The sequence below is a fragment of the Oratosquilla oratoria genome, chromosome 6, assembly GCF_046742065.1.
Source record: "Oratosquilla oratoria isolate Oo_2021 chromosome 6, ASM4674206v1, whole genome shotgun sequence".
Taxonomy (NCBI): domain Eukaryota; kingdom Metazoa; phylum Arthropoda; class Malacostraca; order Stomatopoda; family Squillidae; genus Oratosquilla; species Oratosquilla oratoria.
In genome coordinates, this window is record NC_134782.1 from 60,501,054 (window position 1) to 60,518,553 (window position 17,500).

Sequence of the window (17,500 nt, forward strand, 5' to 3'; positions counted from 1 at the left end):
AGTTGTTTTGCTTTGTGGGGTTGTCGCTGCGCAACGGTACGGTCCTTGACTTATAAGAAGCAGTCACTCAAGCAAGGGTTCGAATCCCAGCAGGAGAGTTTATTAACTATATATATATATATGTGTGTGTGTGTGTGTGTGTGTGTGTGTGTGTGTGTGTGTGTGTGATTCACCATGGTCTTGGATCACGTGTTGGGCTAGTGATCGACAGCTATTACCCTCCTGGAAGAGCTCATAGCTCATATATGCCCGATGTATGGGTACTGCTGTGACCTTACACGCACACACTGTAGCAGCAGTTGCGAACGCTACCACTGCGCCGTCGAGTGTGTGTGTGTGTGTGTGTGTGTGTGACTAATGTGTACATACATATGTATGTGTGTGGCTAATGTGTACATGCATGTTTATGTATACAACACATGTATATTCATATATGTATATGTGTATCTATGTGAACGAGTGTGTGTACTTATGTGTATAAGCAGATATATAAACATGTGCGTTTGTGTATGTGTATAAATGTGTATATGCATATGTATAGATGTGTATATACATGTAAATGTGAACTTATACATTTGTCTACATGTATGTATTATATGCGATTGTGTATGCACAGACATGCAAGCCTTGGGGTATGTGTGCGATGTGGCCAACTGGATGAAAAGTCGTCTCTTAAGGTGCGATTGCCTACCACACAGCCAATGGCGATTGGCTCGCATCCTACTAACTGGCATCATATTTGGGTAAACCCGTTAGTGGGTTCAACTAAAATGATCAGCTTCTCACTTTGCATCTCGAAAGCAAAAGAGCCCCATGCAAAAACAAAGAATTACAATTGTTTGACGATCATCGTTGAGCGATTATCGAACCGAACAAGACGTACTTTTAAGATCGACCCGGCGCCCGAGGAACTTCGAGTGGCTCAGTGTTCCTGCCGAAGTGGAAAGCAAACAACGGACGAGGGAGGTTGGGAGGGAGGGAGGGAGGGGGTCATCCTCCTGTCAAGGACGACCGTGATGTTCGAGTCTGGTGGAGGATGAGGGTGAGGGGGGAGAGGAGGACCACTGGAGAAGGAGACGGAAACAAGAGCTTCACAGTGCCGGAAGAGGCGGATTTTCGCTCACCAACAATCATTGCGTCAGTCTGTCAGTCCCACACCCCTGGATAGCTTTACTTACTTACGTGACCGTTTGTGGCCTTCTATCTTTACCCATTTCTCTAATTCATTTGTTGTCTATTTATATCCTTATCTGTTTTTCCGTTGACCTTTTGATTTGTTGATGCACTGATCAAATGATCTATTGGTTTACTGATGTACTGATTGATTTATTAATCCGCTGATAATCGATTTTATTTGATTCATTACCTAGTTGATTGGCTCATTTGGTTATTTCTTCATTGTTAGTTTCTTCTATAGTCGTCATGGACCAAAAGGTCTCCAGCCATGGTAGGGGAACCAGCTGAGGAGCCAGCTGAGCGGCCATGCACGGGCAACGTCTCGGGTTTCGCTGCGGACACTTCGCCTTTTCTTCGAAGTCCGGTCGGAGGTTTCTGCCGTCTCTCTCGAGAACCTCCCATACATTTTGTCATTACGCACACGCCTGTTCGTATATGCCTCTACGCACGTGTCTGCGCGCATGTACCTGTGTACTTCACAAAGTCTGTAATCGTATGGGACTGTGTGTTTATAATATGTGCCTTTATGTGCTTGTGATTACGCGACGTGCCCCTAAGTATATATTTACCTGAATATATATCTAATTACAATATACAAGATTGTATACGGGGCCTCATAGTGGCCACAGTGGACGTTCTCCTCCCACATCAACAGCAGAACATAAACACAGAAAAATCCAATGCGTCCCGTCACAAAGATTACGGTCCCCTGTTTCCAGGCCTCGCATCGCATAGCAATGCACCCTACCTTACACTCTCCATCATCTCCCTCCCCCCCCCTTTCCAGGGATTCAAACAAAGCCCGTGGGAGTGACATTTCACAAAAAAAAAAAAAAAAAAAAAAAAAAAAAAAAATCTCCCCTCCCCCGACCCAGCCTCCCTCCACCCCACCTACGCTTTTTTGGACGGGCACGCCGCTCACCTTGAGAGAGAGGCCTGTCCGGTTTTATAGCAAGCGCGGTCGTAAACATCCTGCGGGGGGAAGAGTTCTCCAGCCTACAGCAACACTAGAAGCGTGGCAGCAGCCCCCGACGTCTTCTCGGTTAGAAAAAGGGGTGAGAGGTGGTAGCGGGGGTGGGGGTTGGTGGTGATACGGGTCCCGAAGCCATCCCCTCCGACGATCTTGGGACTCGCTAGAACCGAACCTCCATCTATGAGGATTTTGTTCTGATTGATTAGTGCCAGACGAGTCTATTTCTGTCTAGCATCAAGCAATTTCCATTCTGATGCATGGAACATCGCGTGGTAGGAGGGGTTGGTTTATGCCCTTCAACAGTGGTTCTCAACCTGTGGGGAATTCCCCACTGGTGGGGAATGGCGGAGTTGCCAAGTGGGGAATGACCGGTTGGACAGAAGAACCACTGTTTTTTTTTTTTCTTTTTAATCGATGTTTTTTTTCTGGTGTCTTCTTCTTGTCACATTTCGTGAATTTGTTTCCACCCACAAATAATCGATAGTGCTTCAAAATTTAATACATTACATCCAAATGTTGACTTTACAAATCACAACCATTTACAGACTGTTTTAATAACAAAAACAACCAATATATGAGGTATTGTAAGTCATGTTTGGGTAAAAGTGAAAACAATGTATATTTACGTACTAAACACTGCATGGGTTAAAAATCGAATTTGTCAAAGACCGATGCCGTGGTGGGAAATGGAGAGTTGGCTCACTAAAAAGTGGGGAATTGGAGAAAAAAGGTTAGGAACCCCTGCCCTACAACGTCTGCTCCATCAGGAGCCATCTGGTGAAGGGTCGGGTCATTCTTCGGCCAAGAGGGAGAGGCTTCGCGAAGCCTCAACCACGGCACAGCCAACCCGCGGCGACCTTCCCAACGAGGCGACCGACTCAAGGACCCGTTCTAAACGAAGTAAGTGGGTTCCTCAGGCAGGAGGAGAGCCTCTCAGGTTCCTCTCCTGTGGTCGATGGCACAGAGCCTCCCCCGGCCGTGTGGTAATACGACCACCTGCCTAATGGATTGGATGATGACAGTGTTCGAGTCTAACGAGAATTTCACGGCGGCGTCTCGGTTTCCGAACGCGCTCGCGAACCCTCGCGAGGAAATGGGGCGTAGTTTGTTTGTTCTGAGAACGAGAGGGGAGGAAACGCTTAGAAGACGTGATGGGCCATTAGTCGCTGGGGAGGTCGTGACACGGGAAGGAGAAGATGAGCAAGAGTAAGTGCTCGAAGGCAAGGACGAAGAAAGGCAGCGTACACAAATCACACTTTTAAGCTAACTCGAAACCACGCACACTCCAAGTCGCACGTTTTTAAGGCTTTTTCCAGCTTCGTCATGGCTCAGGGATCTCCGTCTTCGGAGGCCATATCCTGGTCGGGTATGTTCACCCTACGCTTGTGAACCTGTAGCTTCTCTTTCTTACGAAACAGGTGATGTGGCAACGGGGCACCAAATTACTCCACATGTAGTCACAGTGGGAGGAAACGCGGGTGAGACGTCTTTATTCAACCATAAACATACAAACACACACACACACACACACACACACACACACACACACACACACACACGCACACACATACACAACCATAAACACATACACACACACAACCATGAATACTCACATACACACACAACCATAAACACACACACATACATAAACACGCACACATGCACCACAAATACAGAAATACACACACAAACAAACATACACAATCATAAGCACACACACACATACAACCATAAACATACACACGTGTATGCACAACCATAAACATATACACATACAACCATAAAAACACACACACAACCATAAACACACACACACAACCATAAACACACACACACACACACATACACACACATAATCATAAACAATCAGACACACACGCATACATACACACAAACACACACATGCAACCATAAACACACACACATACACGCACAACCATAAACACATACATACACATATATAACCATAAACACACACATACACACAGAACCATAAGTACATGATCATTAACACACAAAAACAAACACACACACACAAGTACAATATTACAAGTCCAGCATGTAATTCAGATCTCTGGTGGATGACATGAAATTTCAAAAGTAAAATTGGTACACATCCTTCATCTGTGTACGACGTCACTTGCACTTTCCTTGTTCAACAAAGGATCATGACCAAAATTAGATACAGCTACACGACTGAATTTATACTTATTTCCAATGATAAATTTCAGTGGAAACTGATTTGTCTTGTTTATAAGTATACTGCATTAAGTATTAACACTCTTGATGGCATAGTTAAAACATTTATAAAAACCCGTCAATATATTCACCTTCATTAGGGCAAGCATGGTGAGACATATAAAATTATATATATATATATATATATATATATATATATATATATACATATATATATACCTATATATACATATATATATACATATATATATATACCTATATATACATATATATATACCTATATATATACCTATATATAAATATATATATATACATATATATATATATACCTATATACATATATATATACATATACATATATACATATACATATATACATATACATATATATACACATATATAAATACACATATATATACATACATATATATACATACATACATATATATATACATACATACATACATACATAAATAGATATATATATATATATATATATATATATATATATATATATATATATATATATAGTACAATGGCGGAGCATGCCGACAGGAGACCTTTAAGTCCATATCTAGGTCGGATTCGAAAAATCATAATAATGATAGATAAAAAAATAAATAAAAACTATAATAATGTAAATAATAAATGATGAGTTAAACACCATATGAGGACAGAGCCTTTATTTGTACAACGTTTCGCTTATTACAGCTTTTTCTTGAAAAAGCTGTAATAAGAGAAACGTCGTACAAATAAAGGCTCCGTCCTCATATGGTGTATAACTCATAAATCTTGTCGGCAACTGCCACTTTCAAGGAAATAATAAATGAAATACATAAATAAATGCATAGGTATAGTTAAGTAATAAACAAACAGGCAAATAGGAAATTATAATAAATTGACATATAACTAATAATAAATAAGAACCAAGCAAATAATGGTTAACAGACAAATGATAATAAAACAAATAAACAAATAATATAAAATAAATGAGTCATTACATCATCTTGCTTAGGTTTTTATCTAAATGATTCTTAAAGCTTCGATCTGAACTACATTGCACTGCCTCTGCAGGAAGTTTATTACATTCATTAACTACACGGTTGGCGAAGTTGTTTCTACCCACTTCCAAATTAAATCTATTTCCGGACAGTTTGAGGCCATTGTTTCTTGTCAGATTCTCATTCAGTGTGAAAATTTTGTCACTTTTGAAGTTGTCGATTCCCTTTAGAATTTTAAAGACCTGTATTAAGTCACCTCGGTGTCTACGCTTTTTTAAGGAAAACAGATTCATATGTTTTAGTCGATTTTCGTTTGATTTATTTGTTATATTTGGAATCAGTTTTGTGGCTCGCCGTTGTACTTTTTCCAATCCGTCAATGTCTTTAATGAGATTCGGTGACCATACGGAAATATCGTATTCCAAATGTGGATGCACTAACGATTTATATAGCTTGTTAATGAGTGATGGATTTTAAAAGTTAAAAGATCGCGCAATCAGTCCTAGAATCTTATTTGCTTTCTCAGAGGCTGAAATACACTGTTTAGATGATTTGAGATCGTTACTGATAATTACGCCGAGATCCTTTTCACTATCCACTTTTGTTAACGAATTTCCAAATAACTTGTAATCGTATTTACTGTTATTTTTACCTATGTGCATTACCTTGCATTTACTTGTGTTAAATTTCATTAGCCACTTCTCAGACCATTGCTGTAATTTATCTAAATCTTCTTGAATATCTAATTGGTTTAAGTGATCATTTGCCATTCCGCACAGTTTTGTATCATCAGCAAATTTGGAAACAGTAAATTTTAGTTCGTGGTCTATATCATTTATATATACTATGAATACAAGTAGCCCAAGAACGGAACCCTGAGGAACTCCACTCGTAATATTTTTCCATCTAAAAGTTCTTACATTTAAAACAACTCTCTGTTTTCGATCATTCAATAATTACTAGTCCAAGTTAATAGGCTACCACTTATTCCGTGTGAAGCTAATTCTCATTCCTACTTCCAGCACTCTCTCCCTCCTACCAGACTCCCATCACTCCTTTTCCCACCAGTACTCCCTCTTTTCTCACTCCTACTTCCAGCACTCCCTCCTTCCTACCAAACTCCCATTACTCCTCTTCCCATCAGTACTCCCCCTTTTGTCACTCCTACTTCCAGCACTCCCTCCCTCCTACCAAATTCCCATCACCGCACTCCCTAGTAGGACTCCCTCTTCGTCACTCCCATGGTCGCTAAACGTGGCATCACTTCCCAGGAACTTCATCCCCCTTGTAATGTCTCCTGTTGGAATTGTTTATATAAAGAAGACATAACAAGTATAACTGTTGAAATGAATCGGAAATGATTTATTAAAACGTACATGGGTCGAAGGTGGAAATGAATCATTGTCCTTCAAAATCAGCAAAAGAGAATCGCATGCTGAAATGCGCGATGAATCATGACATCCATTCTTAGAACTCTGACGTGTCTGCCAATGTTTTTACTCGTTTGCTCAATTCCCTGCTTTTCCAACAGATGAGGATAACGATGACGATGGCGTTATGCAAGATTTGCGTGCAACGCCCTGTGTTCTGGGGCATCAACGCACTCCGTTGCAGACAGCAGGATCTCAATGCGACCGCATCAGCAACATCACCGATACGTTAACAGATGTGACTTACGGTAAGTTTCGCTCGGTGCGCATTATCGCTCAAAGATGATCGTTCATGGCTCAATAATAATCGTCAAACGATTCACATTAGTTCTTTGTTTTCTAATTGGGCTGTTTTGCTTCGAGCTGGAAAGTACGAAGCAGACAATTTTTACCGAACCTACCCACGCGTTTACCCAAATATGATGCCAGGTAGTAGGATGCGCGTCGCCCACCACTGGTTGTGGTAGGCTAATAATTGCAACAAACAAATCGTACCTTCAGACCGACTAAGTGAATTTTAGGCCCGGCTGGATAAGGGGCCTGCCAGCCAGCGCATCCAACCACTAAGCCAACCAGCCAGCCAGCCAGCCAGCCGGCCAGCCAATCTGCCACCACCAGCACAGCACGCCGACCTTGTGGTAACGGGGCAAGGAGGAATTCTTTCAGGATGCGACCTTTGGCTGGTACAAGCGAATCTGTTTGTAGCCTCCCAGGCCTCCCTCCCACAGGGCATTCCTCTGATGCAAAACACCCTTCATATCCAGCGCCATGGTCCATTTCCCTTGCCTTGCACTTCTCATTTTGCACTGTGATCCTCTGTAGTGCGTTCAAGTCTCGCTGAGGAATAAAAATCTAGGGTTTTCTAGTACTCCATATGACGACACAACAGCGTTAATCTTACTGCAACTTCACTAGTTATAGTCAAATTTTAAAGTTTGGCAACCCTGTCTTATCCTTCCCTCTTCACTGGCGTACTACCGTGATTGTATGTCGCTGAGATAAAGTCATTAGCCAGTGGCGCCATCTGTTGGCAGGCGAGGACACTGAAAGATTGTCGGAGAACCGATGACGACGTTTCACTGGGGTTTCTATCCTTCGGGGCACCATGGTGCCGTAGTCTCCTACCCTACTAGGCACTCGCTCCAGACTTGGTGCTATCGACCATGCAACAAATAAAACTTCTGCCGTTGCGTCTTACCAATGTTTGATGTCATTTAGGGACGTACAAGGCCATGCAACAGGTAAGACTTCTGTCGTCTTTTACCAACGTTTGATGTTATCAATGGACGTGTAGTGAACGCAGTCACTTAAAAATCCTAGTGGATGTTCTCCAAGGCCTTGGAGGTACATAAATCAAGTAGCGTTTTTCAGGGCCATTTGTGGCTCTCGACAATGCATCTCTTTAACCATCCTTTTCGACTTCGATTTCTAGGTGATTTTTATGCAGTCAGTGCTTTTTGACACGTGACGGTTGGTGACCTGTCGACCTGCGCTGACCTCCATCACGTCATCGGGATGCGGTCATGGGAACAGTTGCCGACAAGTCTATTTAAAGAAACGCCATCAGTGGATGGACCCTTTATTAGCAAGTTGTTTCGCTTTTTACAGCTTTATCATTTACTTCAGATAGCTATAAGAAGCAAAACGTCGTACATGGTTTCCAGGTGTACTTAGATAATTAGCGAAAGATTATTTAAACATCTAAATCTGCAGAGAGAGAACATTGAACATTGTTTTTACGTTAATGCTTAACTAATGAATAAAGTCATTACAATTTGAACCATTTGATATCCATCGCGGTTCCATTGTATATTCAATTAGTCTTAATATATTACCATTCTATATTCTGTGTCAGGTTAATGAGGGTACGGGTCGATGGTCTGTCTGGGGACTCTCGGGGTATGTAACGGGAAAAAGGGTTGAGAATTCTTGACTAAGATAGTCGTGTAAACAAAATGGTTTTGTCTGTTGCTGTCACCTGCAGTAGTCTTGGTCGTTCACCTATCCCGGCCGCTACAGAACGACGTAGTGTACACTTGTTAGGTCGTTCATGCCCGGATGTGGGTTGCCCACATTTTTACCTTTATTTTTTTTTCATTCTGAACAAATACGCGTGTACGCACGCACGCACAAACACAGTGGTTAGAGTTTGCGGCCGCCACTATTGCGGTCTGGGTTCGAATCCCGCCAAGGGTTGAAATAAATTCAGTATCGTTGCGCTGCGAGTCGTTACTCCAACTCTCGTGGGCGGGGAGTTGGGTGTGTGTGTGCGTGTAAGGTCACAGCATTACCCATAGATCGGTCATATATGAGCTCTGAGCTCTCTTCCGGAAGGGAAATAGCTGTCGATCACGAGTCCAACACGTGATCCAAGACCATAGTGAATCACACAGAGGATCATAGTGCAGCATGAGAGGTTTTGGCCAGACAATTTCATTCAGCTCGTGGAAGATACCACATGAGCTTGGCGTCTCTTTGGTCTTTCTCCACCTCCTTTCTACCCTTCCCCTCCCTCCCTCTCTCTCTCTCTCTCTTTCTCTCTCTCCCTCTCTCTGTCTCTCTCCTTGTTGTCCTTGTGCCACATAGTCGACCCTTGTATCACCTTCACACCGTCCCCAGTACACACATACACACACAAAAGGCCTGCCTCCTCTACTCTTTGTGTCAACTTTGCACGTCAACCACCTACACTTATGCAATGCTATTAAATGATTTATGTACTGAGCACCACAAGGGCGTTTATTGCAGTTTATCTTATTTTATCATAATATATAATACACACACACACACACACACACACACACACACACACACACACACACACACACACACACACACACACACACATATATATATATATATGATAAATTGTTTAAGACAAATGAGAGAGTGATAGGTGGGGAAGGGTAAACGAAGATGGGCTAAGAATACATTTATTGTTCTTACGTTTCGGTTATTATAACCTTCCTCAGAGAACTTGTTACAGAACATCTTGGTCACAACATTTATACCCGTAGTGGGGGAACTTGTGAAGCTTCGAGTGTCAGGTTTTTTCTAGCGCATTTATTATTAAGAGACTGGCTGCTTTAGATAGGCATATAAATCCTTCTCTGTCGTTATTATTTTCTTTGACATTTATATGTGCAGCTTCAACTGTCTTTCTCATCTTCTTTTTTAATCCTTTGTGTAAAATTTCAACTTTACTCCATTCGGGAAGGTTGTTGCATATTTCGAGGTGGCGGACCAGGGAGTTGGACGTTCTGTGTGCTTTTAAATCATTCCTATGTTCGTTTATCCTCTTCTCGATTCCTCGACCTGACTCACCTATATAAGCCGAGGGGCAGCCACTACATGGAATGCGGTAGATCACACTGAGGTCGTTGTTGTCATTAGTGTGGTTTTTAAACATTTTACCTATTTTATTACATGATACCTTGGCGATGTTTATGCCACCTTTCAGTAAATATCTATCAATAATTTCGGTTTTATCAGAATTAGGTACAGTAATGAAATGCGGTGTGACTAGGTTTTTTGTTGCTGTATGGTCATTTGATCCGGACGCTTGGTCGTTTTGTCCGCTGGTTTGGGCGTTCGATTTATCGTGGATTTTTCTAGCTTTGCCTTCTGTTTTGGTTATCAGGCCCCCTGGATATTTTAATTCTTTAAAAGTTTTTCTGATAAAAGACAACTCGTTTTCAAGGAGTTCACTGCTGCATATACGGTAGGCTCGAAGAAAGAAGCCTATAAGGACACCAGTTTTAGTTCTTTTACTGTGGGCTGAGAAAAAGTGAACAAAGTCGTCTTTATTAGTAGGCTTTCTGTACACTGAAAACCTAAGATGATTAGAGCCTCTGTGTATTAGGGTATCTAAAAAGGGGAGTTTGCAGTCTTTCTCTTCTTCAACTGTGAACTGGATGTCTTCATGAACTGCGTTACGCCTTCTCATTTTGTTTTCAATGTTGGTGTCTTTTTGATATACTCGTAATAACACCAAAAGACACCAACATTGAAAACAAAATGAGAAGGCTTAACGCAGTTCATGAAGACATCCAGTTCACAGTTGAAGAAGAGAAAGACTGCAAACTCCCCTTTTTAGATACCCTAATACACAGAGGCTCTAATCATCTTAGGTTTTCAGTGTACAGAAAGCCTACTAATAAAGACGACTTTGTTCACTTTTTCTCAGCCCACAGTAAAAGAACTAAAACTGGTGTCCTTATAGGCTTCTTTCTTCGAGCCTACCGTATATGCAGCAGTGAACTCCTTGAAAACGAGTTGTCTTTTATCAGAAAAACTTTTAAAGAATTAAAATATCCAGGGGGCCTGATAACCAAAACAGAAGGCAAAGCTAGAAAAATCCACGATAAATCGAACGCCCAAACCAGCGGACAAAACGACCAAGCGTCCGGATCAAATGACCATACAGCAACAAAAAACCTAGTCACACCGCATTTCATTACTGTACCTAATTCTGATAAAACCGAAATTATTGATAGATATTTACTGAAAGGTGGCATAAACATCGCCAAGGTATCATGTAATAAAATAGGTAAAATGTTTAAAAACCACACTAATGACAACAACGACCTCAGTGTGATCTACCGCATTCCATGTAGTGGCTGCCCCTCGGCTTATATAGGTGAGTCAGGTCGAGGAATCGAGAAGAGGATAAACGAACATAGGAATGATTTAAAAGCACACAGAACGTCCAACTCCCTGGTCCGCCACCTCGAAATATGCAACAACCTTCCCGAATGGAGTAAAGTTGAAATTTTACACAAAGGATTAAAAAAGAAGATGAGAAAGACAGTTGAAGCTGCACATATAAATGTCAAAGAAAATAATAACGACAGAGAAGGATTTATATGCCTATCTAAAGCAGCCAGTCTCTTAATAATAAATGCGCTAGAAAAAACCTGACACTCGAAGCTTCACAAGTTCCCCCACTACGGGTATAAATGTTGTGACCAAGATGTTCTGTAACAAGTTCTCTGAGGAAGGTTATAATAACCGAAACGTAAGAACAATAAATGTATTCTTAGCCCATCTTCGTTTACCCTTCCCCACCTATCACTCTCTCATATATATATATATATATATATATATATATATATATATATATATATATATATATATATATATGCATATACATATGTATGCATATACACATGTATGAATGTGTGTTTTTGCGATTCACCACAATCTGATCACGTGTTGGTCACGTGATCGACAGCTACTACTCACTCGCATGAGAGCTCAAATTTCATATATTGCTCAATCTATAGGTAACATTGTTGCCTTATACACACGCACACCCCAATGTATGTGTGTGTGTGTGCGCGCGCAATTCGGCGCCAGTCGACTGCTACACTAATGTCTGTGAGGAACTGCATCCCTTTCCTTAGGCCGGGATACTGAGATACCCACACACGTGCAGTTTCAACTGACAGTTATAACTGAACAGTTGTAACTGTCAGTTTAAACTGCACGTGTGTCTCCGGCCTTATGGCCTCCTCCCTCCCTGATGGCACTTTTCATGACACTGATGCCATCGTTGCCCGGCTTAAGTCATTTTTCATCACCCATGGCAACACCCGACAACCTTCCTTAGTAGGTGGCACCTTTTCATGACATGCCCTCGGCCACAGGGTTAATTAACGGATCAGTACCATCGATTGTTTAGATTCACTTGCGTTATGTTGTTATTTTTTGTATTAAGTTATTGGCTTCACTGAATGCGCTGGATGAATTTGTAAGCAATGTGGTTAGAAACACACAAACACACACACACACACACACACACACACACACACACACACACACACACACACACACATATATATATATATATATAATACATATATATCTACATATATGTATGTATATTATATATGTATATATATATATATATAAACAGGTACACGCACACACGCACACTATATATATAATATATATATAATATATATATATATATATATATATATATATATATAGTGTGTGTGTGTGTGTGTGTATTCATCTTGGTCTTTGGATCACGTGTTGGACTCGTGATCGAAAGCTAGTTCCCTCCCGGAAGAGAGCTCAGAGCTCGTATGACCGATCTATGGGTAACGCTATGACCTTTCACACACACACACACACCCATGAGAGTCAGAGTAACCACCCGAAGTACAGCGATACCGAAATAATTTCGGCCCTGGGCAGGATTCGAACTGGGTACTGCGAGCACGCATCGTACTTCCCAGTCCAGCGCTCTACCAACCGTGTGTGTGTGTGTGTGTGTGTGTGTGTGTGTGTGTGTGTGTGTGTGCGTGCTATCTAGCTTGTCTGCAGCAAAAAACCTAGGAAACACTTTAAAACTTACCTTAGGTACATTATGAAGTTATTTGTCCGGCAGTCTGGTGAGCGCAGGTGAATCTTGTTTTTGAGGATTTATGGAAGAAATGGGTTTTGGGAACCAGGTAGCATACACATGAATGCTGTATCCACGATATGTGCTCAAAAAGCGTAATAAGTGATGTATCCATTAGTGCAAAGGCTAAACATAAGAAAAAAGTAAACTTGAGAGGCGGGTCATACGCCTTACACTTTCTTCGACTCCAACCCCCGATGTAATTTCCATCACTGGCTGTACAAAACACTATAACACAACAATACACGACTGGCGAAGAATAATTATTAGGACACCGTAGTCTTGTTAAAAACACTCTGAACACCAGTTTTCATACACAAGAAAATAATCACAAATCTTTAAACTAAACACCTACACTCGACACAAACTAATTCAAAACTAAGATGGCGCCTGTGTGATGCCGTTTGCGTTATTTTCCCTTCTTGGCGGGAACCCGTAGATGGCCGTTCACAAACCGCATATCATTTGGTTAATTAAATCATTTGTTTCTTTGTTTGATTATTCATTAATGTGTCTATTATTTCCTCGCATATATACTTATTGATTTTGTTAAACATTATGATGTACTGATTATTTCTTTATATGTTTTCCCTGTCAACCATTTTCGGGCGTTGAGCAGCGGGGAATTTAAGAGTTGGAAACGGGATTTGGACTAGGAATGGGGTTAGGATAAGGGTTAATGGTGGGATTAGAATTAGGGTCATGTCCGGGATTTTGATTGAGATAGAGATAGTGATGGGTGATCCTATTTCTTAAAGTATCAAGAGTGGAACTATTAACTATTAACTTCACGTTATGAAGAAAAGCCTCGTGATTGGTTGAAACAGGCCATTGTTTAAAGTGATGTGTGAACGTGTGAACGGGGTATTTGGGGTTTAACCAACGTGTTCGGCAACCAAAGACCCCGTTCACACGTTCACACATCACTTTAAACACTTGTCTGTCGAACCGCGTTCGACGAACCGTTACATCGTGTAAAGCCCCTCGTACTGCACACAAGCGTCCGACACCAGACAGTAAGTGCAAACGCTGACCGGAACGCCGCTTTGGATGCCAACGGAAGCTTGAAGACTCTTTTATGGCTTAACCAGATCGTTACCAGTAACTGCCTTGTTCGTGTGTCCATTACGCTTCAGAGTATAAGGCTACGGACGCACGAGAGGCTGTTTAGCCGCTCAACCGCTGCGGCTGTTTAGCCGTTTTTATAGAACACACTACTTTTAATGGAATTGCGCGCAGTAGTTACTTAACCGCTAATGCGCGCAATTCCATTAAAAGTAGTGTGTTCTATAAAAACGGCTAAACAGCCGCAGCGGTTGAGCGGCTAAACAGCCTCTCGTGCGTTTCATCCTTAAGAATCTGACCCCCGAGTATCGATACTTTAAAGGCGTTATCACATTAGGATAATTTTCCTCCGACTGTCGGAACAGATTTGCATCAGCTTTCGGGAAAGAATCTGATATGCCGGAGAAACTTAATTTTTCCTCCAGGATATCGAATGACAATTTATGTAAATTGATGAGAAAACAAAATAGTTTGCCCAGAGTGATTTTTACGGTGGAAAAACTTCTGAAGGTGAGAGGTATAGCCGATTTGTTGGAGGTTGGAGGAAAAATAGCCTAATGCAAATGGCGAATGAGTTGTGTTTTACAATAACATAAGATACGTGTAATATGTGTAATCTACTGTATTGGTATTCCATAGAAGTTTATGTTGAATTGTGTTTATCAACAGACCTGACGAATTCAAAAGGGCTCATTCATACATACATATCAGAGTATCCGCTTAGCCCGTCAGTGTTAGCGAAAAAGAGTTATTTTGAATTACTTTGAATTTTGAAAATAAGCTACTTTGAACTTGGCTGTCGCATTCACACAAGTCCGGTGCAGTCGTCCGTTGTCTCGTTGCCGTTTTTTTTAATATCGTCGCCACCGACATTTTTTTTTTTTTACGTATGTTGGACAAATATTGTGAGTTTGTCAAAGAAGCAAATAAATAAATATATAAATAAAAATAAATGAATAAAATAAATAAAATAAGTAAGTCAATAAATGAAAATAAAATTTAACTATTTATTGAATTGGTCTGGGATTATCCTGTTCTGTATGATTTGTCACAGCCTACGTATATAGGCATCAGTCAAACAACGTAATCGGAACAGGACATGAAATACAAGTAGATGACAAGTACTTCTTTATTTTTTGCAGATGATACATTCTTCATTACTTAGTAATAATATCAAATATGTAAGCTTAAATCTTTTGGTTCGTCCTTTTCTCCTACTCTTACTTAGGACGTTTTCAAACTTGCAATCGTTAAAATTGGTATGGCACAGATTTAACCTCTGAATTGAGTTAATATTTGTACAGTTCTCTCACGGTTAAGGCATCTTTTGTTGAGTTTCCACCATGCATAAGCATCTGTACTTTCATTTACAGTTGTATTTATTTCATAAGAATATATGTTTACATCATATTTTCTTATGAAATTATAACAATGATTGCCAATTCCGCGTCTGAAATCTTCGCCATCTTGGAAACGACTGATTTCACGTTGTATGCAGTCACTACGGAGATGTGTGAATAGATTTCGCGTCACGGTTTTCGCCAAGACTGAACTGATACGCTAAGTTATACCGTTACAATATACGGTACCTACCAGTGTGTGTCTCAATATATAGGTAAAAGATGTGACCTTATGTATTTTTGGCACAAGTTATCGTATCTTATAGCTGCCAAACATAATTTACCAGTAGGCCCAAGTTCTGGGCTACTGGTAACCAGCCGTATGTTTAGGGGTCAACCTGTAAGGTAGGTAGAGGCCTAACCCAGAAATTTGAGGTGAAAATCTTGAAGTCGACGTGTACGTCGCAATCTGGGGGTATTTCTCGAGTTTCCACCAAACTATTCTATTCATTAGCTCGTAGCCACTCACCACTCATGGGGTAAAGTAATATATATATATATATATATATATATATATATATATATATATATATATATATATATATATATATATATAGAAACAATATATAATGACGATGGTGGTTTATATATAGGATTCCAACATATCACTACTCGCTTTCGTTCATGTGGGTCATTGCAAGGTCAAATCGCGCAAAGCGCCTCACTGAAAACCGATAAAATTCTAAGAGAGATCACCCACGCTAACCTGCTTCGAAAACATCCTTCAAACCGTCCCAATCTCGCTTCAGGATCAACCAAGGCGGCACCCACGGCAACCTCAGGTGACAACCTTGATCCTCAGGCACCTTTTACCGTTGACAGAACGAGATTATAGGACCGATACATACTCGTACCGTGCCCTTCCACCCCCCATCCGTCATTTCTCTCCCCCCCCCGCTCTCTTTTTGTCTCCATCCGTATCCTCCCTACCCCTAACATTCGCACACTTTAACCCCCCCAACCCCCAATACTTTCCACACACCCAGTTACAACCACCAGTAGCGCGTTTTGATTATTCCCTTCCACCAGACTTATTATTTTTTTTTTGGGGGTGGGGGGTGGGAGGGGAGTTCTCTTGCCGAATTCAAAAGAGTGCTCTCGCTCTCTCTCTCTCTCCACCACACTCCCCCACCACGTTCAGGCCGTACCCAAACATATTTCGCCCCCCCCTCCCTCCACCTCTCCTTCGCAACATCCCTTCAGCCACTATCGAGGTTCCTCCCCTCACCGCCCGCAGGGAAGGAAGTTTCCCCAAAGAGTCCAAGAAAGGGCGTTGGCCAACAGATATGACGTCATCAAGGTCATTGTCGCCGTTCTCTGGATGACAGAGGAGAAAAAGAGGAGGGAGGGAGGCAGGGAGGGGAGGGGGTGTCCACAAGGAAGTGTCATAGAAAACGTGGCGAGGTTGCCAGAGCGAGGACGGATGGCGAGAGGGAAAATTGTGAATACGAATACTTACCTCAGTTTATGTGTAACTGTGACTTCTTTCTTGGGGTGCAAGATCCTAGCTACTGTGGTGTCAAATATACAACCATAACATTTCCCCAAAAAGGAATTTACATCACTATTTAGTATATATCTTTCCCATTCATGTAAAATCACATTTATATGTACGCTCACACGCGTCAAGAGTGGGTGATCTGCTACTTATGAAAAGAGTTAAATGGTTAATGCCTGATATCGAAACCAAAGTGGCTTATGTTGCAGGTCATGTTCTGGATGGACTGACAGTGGTTGTTAAGAGATGGCAAATTAACCCTCAAGATAAGGAGTTCTCAACCCTTTTATCCTTGCATTGCTGTTCTCTATCCTCCCGGGGATCATTTCATCACTGATTAGAATCA

At 41.3% G+C, this 17,500-nt stretch overlaps 1 protein-coding gene across 2 annotated transcripts in view; it reads right to left on the bottom strand.

Moving 5' to 3' along the window:
* The window catches only part of LOC143026191 (uncharacterized), a 242,874-nt gene that overhangs the window by 130,008 nt on the left and 95,366 nt on the right, over positions 1 to 17,500 (bottom strand). The window contains exon 1 of one of the 2 annotated variants that reach the window (XM_076186205.1): positions 13,144 to 13,552. The exons of the other annotated variant lie outside the window; for it this stretch is intronic. Coding sequence (XP_076042320.1) covers positions 13,144 to 13,154 — 11 coding nt within the window. The 5' untranslated portion in view covers positions 13,155 to 13,552. Of the gene's footprint in view, positions 1 to 13,143; positions 13,553 to 17,500 lie in introns of those variants that run through there. 2 annotated transcript variants of the gene reach the window in all.